The sequence below is a fragment of the Colobus angolensis genome, unplaced genomic scaffold (assembly GCF_000951035.1).
Source record: "Colobus angolensis palliatus isolate OR3802 unplaced genomic scaffold, Cang.pa_1.0 Scaffold187, whole genome shotgun sequence".
Taxonomy (NCBI): Eukaryota; Metazoa; Chordata; class Mammalia; order Primates; family Cercopithecidae; genus Colobus; species Colobus angolensis.
This window is the reverse complement of record NW_012115010.1, coordinates 1148993-1155038: the sequence shown is the minus strand read 5'-3', so window position 1 is coordinate 1155038 and position 6046 is coordinate 1148993. Positions and strand designations below refer to the sequence as shown.

The window sequence follows — 6046 nt, the reverse complement described above, 5'->3', positions numbered from 1 at the left end:
AAGTCGCCGCCGGAGCCCCCCAGCCCGCAGGGTGAGTCTTAGCCGGGAGGGGCCGCGATCGCGGGCCTGCGCCCCCTGATCAGGCTCCCGCCCGTCAGCCCCCTCTTCGCGGCGTTCGTGAATTGAGGGATATTCTGTTCCCTGGATTCGGGTGGGGGGAGCTAAGCGATCTGGGGTCGGCGCTTCTTGGAGAAAGCGGAGGCGGGGAGAGGGAGGCCGTTCGGGGCGGGGGTCTTGGGGAAACACAATGGGTAGGGCGAGGGTCCCCAGGCTCGGCGCCGCCGCCCCCTCCCTATTTGTTTTTCTCCCTCCTGGTCCGCGAGGCGCTGCTGCCTCAGCCATTGTCTACCGAAGACACCCGCCCAGGGACGGGCTGGGGCGGGCGCCTGCTCCGCAGCCCCCTGCGGGTTCCTCGCTCTCGACCCCGGCTGGGTGGGGGCGCCGGCATCGGCTGCCACCCTAGGCCCGGACAGGAGGCTGGGCGCCTGGAGCTGGGTTTGAAGGGGGGAGGGGAGAAGGGGGAGTGGGTGAGGCTGTGGGCGGGATTGACTGCTCTAATGGGGTTCTTCGCCCTGGAGCCTGACAGCTCCCAGCCAGCTCCCCTGGTTTAGAATTTGGGGTGCACCAAATAAATGCTTGTGAGCCTATGACGGAGGACGAGCAGCAGTTGTGGGGCTCTGAGAAAAGAGGGTACATTGTGATTCCAACTGAAGGCGCATGGCAGACTTGCGGTCGCGGAACCATGCTGAGCTGGCTGGCTGTGGGCAGTGCCGGCTGGGAGGGCAGGTGCCTGGGTCCCCGTTCAGCAGGCCTCCTGGCACTCCCGTCCCCTGCCCGCCCCCAGATCACCCCCTCCTCACCTCACATCTCCTTCGCAGTGGAGGAGACCCTCCCCAGCGACTCACCGGGCGCAGGTGGGTGTGTGAGGTGGGGGTGGGGCCGGCTTCTGCAGCAGGAAAGGGTGGGGGAGCAAGACCCTGACTCCACACTCCACAGGCAGGCCTGGATGCTTAGGGGCCTCCCCCCACTCCAGCCCTGCGCCCACCTCCTGTGCTCCTGCTCTCTCCCCGCTGCCTGTGGGCCCCATCCCTGCCTGAAGCAGTGTTCACTCCTCACCCCCCACACTAAGGAGCTGGCAGGAAAAGCAGGGTGGGGGGATCTGGATGAGGGAAGTAGGGTCCGGATGAAGGGAGAGGGTCGGATTTCCTCCTGGATTGAGGCAGTCCTGGAGCTGGAGAGGTGGATACTATATGGTATGTCAGGCTTTGAGGATTGGGGAGGGTCCGCCCTCTGCCTCAGTCTTCCCAGCTCTCTGGGGGAGGAGATGAGACTTTGCTTAGTAGGAAGAAGCCCTAGTTTCTTAGGACATCCCTCCCCTCAAGTCCCTGCCCCTCAGGGGAAGGGGCCCAGGGAATTGGCTGGAATAGAGCCAGGACAGGGGGGTTCTCTGGGGCAGCTGGCGGGGAGCCCAGGTTGAGGGGAAGGGGGAAGGGAATCTGCTAGGCACCTGCCCCCTTCTCCCCCACCCCCAAGGTTGGCACAGAGCCTTACCAGCCCACCCCAGTTTTGTTTCCCCAGCTCCCTCCCTCTTCTGAAGCTCTGACTCTTGAACCCAAGCTATTCCCTCAAATGACCCCAAGTATCTCAGACTCAGGGTCCCTCTCCCCAGCTGCTCTATCCAGCTGTTCCTAAGCCCGGGATGGGGGTGGGAGTAGCCAGGCCCTTCTGGCTTCTCAGAATTCCTAATGGGTGTTGGTGGGGGGATGGTGAGGACCTTGTGCACATCCTCCTAGGCTCTCCCCTCCCCCCACCCCAAGCCAATTCTTCTTTCTCCCAACCTGGGTGTACAGGCCTCCACTTTCCTGTATTAGCTGGGTGCCCTTGGGTATGTCACTTAACCTCTCTGAGCCATAATTTGTTCATTTGTAAGACAAGGAAGGATAGTGCCTACATCATCAAATTGAAGTAAGAAATCTCATCAAATGTGCAAAAAAACAGTACAGGGGTGCCAGCTTCCTGTAGCAGCAGAGAGCAAGAGTGGGTAGAGTGTGCACCCACCCTGCAGGGTCGGGCTCTGGTCTGGGAGGGGAGGTGGGCTCAGGGGAGCAGCTGGATGGGATGCCTAGGGCAGGCGTGGCACTGGCTCCGGGTTGGGAGCCTGAGCTAAGACACCTGTCACTGCTGAGTGTCAGGCTCCACTCTAAGGCCTTCCCTCTCCTCGAAGTCTCCGCAGCACCCTGACCTCCCCAGGCCCTGCTGCTCTCAGCTCCAGACCCTTCCGCACCCAACCCCCACTAGATTTGCACCCAGCACTCAGCCCACTCCCCACCTGCCTCCTGGGCCCCCCACTGAGGTGTCCATACATGCATGACACACCTTGTTAGCAGGAAGGTAGGGGTGAGGTGTGTTCTTGAGGGAGGGGCTGAGCTGATGGGAAGGGGTGCCCTGGATCAGCGAGACTGCCTGGAGAATCCATGGGAACAACTCAAGGCTTGGTTCCTCCCCATCACGCCATCTGAGGGCAGGACACCTGCCTGATGGCCTGGCCAGACTCTCCTCAGGCTGGGGGCAGAGGCATCCCTGGAAAGCAAAACACTTGGGCTTCCCTCCCCAGCCCCCTCCACAATAGTTCTCTTGGGCCTGGGTTGCACCCCCCCAGATCTCCTTCCCCTTGCCAGGGCCCCAGCTCCCTGCCTGATCTCCTGGGAGGAATGAGGGCGTTGCCATGGTGACTGACTGTAGCTGACCAGCTGAGGGGGCAGGCGGTTCATGTGAGGGGGCGGGGGCAGAAGTAATTTGTTTGGGCATAGGGTTGGGGTGAGTCCCTAAATCTGAAGGGAAACAGGCTTGTGCAAAGGATTCTGGGAAAAGGATGAATGTCAGGAATGACCAGTTTCCTAGTGTCCCCTGTCAATTTTTTCCCAAGACCCCAAACTCTGCCCTAGCCTCCATCCTCCCTTTCAAACTGCTGAAGCTTGACCCTTCTCTCCGCCTGCATACCCAGCTTTACTTAGCCTTTCTCAGCCCTCCTGTCCTTCTCCTCTCCCCAGGCCCGGGGTTAAGAATGTTGCTTCTAGAGGCAGACTGCCAGGTCTGGATCCCAGATCTCCACTTAGCTGTAGTCCAAGTATCTAAACTCTCTAAGCCTCAGTTTCCTTATCTGTAAAATGGACTAAGAGCATATATTATCAAATCCAATACACCACTGACTGTAAGATGCACCATGATTTCAGGTACCAGTAAGAAAGGAAGAAATGCTGCCAGTTATAACGATGGCATCATCAATCATAGACACAGCCTGAGTTTAGAATTGTGAAAATGTGACACAGCGCATATGTCCGGCGATGAAATACGGGAATAGTCCCACCTCCTTCATGGGCTGATAGCAGGTTTCTCACTGAATGCTGGGTCTTAAATCATGCCTTCTCTAGCCTCAGCCCCAAAGACTCTCCCAAACACAGCTCCTTCCGCTGATCTTGGGGCTTGCCCCAGTTCTCTTTCCCCCTCCCTCGTCCTCACTCCCTTCACCCCATCTTGTCCACAGAGATCCTGATCAAGGTGCAGGTGTATGTGAGCGGAGAGCTGGTGCCCCTGGCCCGGGCCTCCGTGGATGTGTTTGGGAACCGGACTCTGCTGGCATCTGGTACCACAGACTCAGAGGGTGTGGCCACCCTGCCCCTCAGTTATCGCTTGGGCACCTGGGTGCTGGTCACTGCTGCCCGCCCTGGCTTCCTCACCAACTCTGTGCCCTGGCGTGTTGACAAGCTGCCCTGTGAGTGCAGGGGCAGGTGGAGGGGGGGGGACAGCAGCTGACCCTCCATCAGCCCCTTCCCAAAATAGGTTCCTTGGGGGTGGAGGGGGAGGCTTTCCAGCAGCTGCTGCCTGGGCTGGGGTACACAGAGGGGGCTGAGGGAGGGTGAAGCCTCTGGGACTCAGATGGAGGGGATGCCTGGCTGGGGGGTGGGGGGCAGGCTTTCCTGGAGCTGACCAGCCATCCCTCCCACAGTGTATGCGTCTGTCAGTCTCTACCTGCTCCCTGAGCGGCCGGCCACGCTCATCCTCTATGAGGACCTGGTGCACATTCTCCTAGGTTCTCCCGGTAAGGCTCCCCCTCACCCACACCAACTCTTCTTCCTTCCCCTAACCTGGGCGTAGAGACCTCCACTGTCCTATATTAGCTGGGTGTCCTTGGGCAAGTCACTTCACCTCTCTGAGCCATAATTTGCTCATTTGTAAGATGTGGAAGGTTAGTGCCTACATCATCAAATTGGAGTAAGAATTAAATCCCATAAAAAGTGAAAAAACACAGTACAGAAGGTGTTCAATAAATGTTTATAGTTATCGGGGATTCTCGTGGTTTCTATTCTCCATCTATTCCTACCTTCCCTGCCACCTTTATCTTCAATGGGCCTACACGGATTTGTTGTGCACCTGCTGGATGCACAGGTGCACAGGAAGTGCAAGGCCCAGAGAAAGCCTGCAGCTGTCCTGATCTACCCCCGGCTTTTGGTCTCGCTCAGCTAGTACTTACTTCAACTCCTAGGCCGTGCCAGGCATTGTGGCTGGTGCTGGGAACCACGGTGAGGAAGAAGACCCGCTCCTTGCCTTGGACGTTCACAGACAAATAGGAAGACAGATCATTGCAAGCCCTGAAATAGTTCCAGAGCAGGCAGGGCAGTGGAGTGGAGGGCAGCTGCTTTCAGTGCTGAGACGGCCCTAACCTGCGAGGGGACCCGGCTGGGTGAGAGCTTGTCGAACGGAGCGGTCAGCCCTCGACTCAGGAGTGAAGGGGAAGCAGAGGCGCCTCCACTGGAGAGGAAGGCCGGGGGAGACATCAGGTGGAGGGTAGCAGAGGACAGTGAGGGTTCGGGGGCTCCATTCTGCATAGAGGGCCATGGTGGGTTTCAGAGTTGGAGGAGCCCCTTCCCGGTTTGTAGTCTCACCCTGAGCCCTTGTCATGGAGCTAGATTTTTCTTTTTTTTTTTTTTGTGAGACAGAGTGTTGCTCTGTTGCCCAGACTGAAGTGGCATAACCTCGGGATTCTTCTGCCTTAGTCTCCTGAGTAGCTGGGATTACAGGCACCCGTCACCACGCCAGACTAATTTTTGTATTTTCAGTAGAGACGGTTTTGCCATGTTGGCCAGGCTGGTCTCGAACTCCTGACCTCAGGTGATCCACCCGCCTCAGCCTCTCATAGCGCGGGGATTACAGGCGTGAGCCACTTCACCCGGCCTCACCAAGCTGCTCTTGTGTGCTCACCTTCGTCACTCTGATCCCAAACCAGAGGCTTCTAAGTGCCCCTGCAGGTTTCTAAAATGCCAGTGGACCCTATGTAGCCCCCTAGCTTGAAGCCCCTGCATGGCACCTACTGCTTTCAGTACCAAGCCCAGGTGCCATCTCAGAGCTGACAGCGCCTTCCAGAGCCTGGGCCGCCCGCTGCCCCACACCTCTGGGCCTTTCTCATGCCAGGCCTCCTGGATGTCCTTTCCCTCTTTCTTTCCTGGCTGAGTCTTCCACATCCTGCAAGACTCCATAGGGCCTCCCCTGAGCTGAGTGAGACCAGCTCCCCTAGTCCCCTGCGTCCCTCTATTTGGATAGCAAGGCAGGAGGAATGGCACGGGAGAGGATGGGCCTGGAGCCCAGTGGTCCGGGCTTCTATCCAGGCTTGAGGATTGTGACCTCGGGCAAGTTACTGAACCCCTGCCTGCCTCCATTTTTGCACCTCTAAAATGAGGTTGATAATAAAGACAACTAGCTAAGGGGCTATTTTCCTAATTGCAGGGGTTAATACAGGTAATCTGCTTAGAACAGTGAGCAGCATAGCTTAAAGCTTAATAAATGTTAGCTGTGACCATACTGTATTGGAATTGTTTATATGTCTGTCCCCTCTACCCCAACACACACACACACACACACACACACACGACCTAAACTGTCTGATGCAGTAGCCACTAGCTACATATTAAATTGAAGTAAATTAAATTAAAAATTAATTAATTTGGCCAGGCGCAGTGGCTCACGCCTGTAATCCCAGCACTTTGGGAGG

At 57.4% G+C, this 6046-nt stretch overlaps 1 protein-coding gene across 1 annotated transcript in view; it reads left to right on the top strand.

Annotated features, from left to right (window-relative positions):
- The first annotated feature begins 646 nt into the window (after nt 1-646).
- FAM171A2 (family with sequence similarity 171, member A2) overlaps nt 647-6046 on the top strand; it is a 10493-nt gene continuing 5093 nt past the window's right edge. Inside the window, exons 1-3 of the mRNA XM_011940170.1 lie at nt 647-922; nt 3493-3772; nt 4007-4099. Coding sequence (XP_011795560.1) covers nt 647-922; nt 3493-3772; nt 4007-4099 — 649 coding nt within the window. The remainder of the gene's footprint in view (nt 923-3492; nt 3773-4006; nt 4100-6046) is intronic.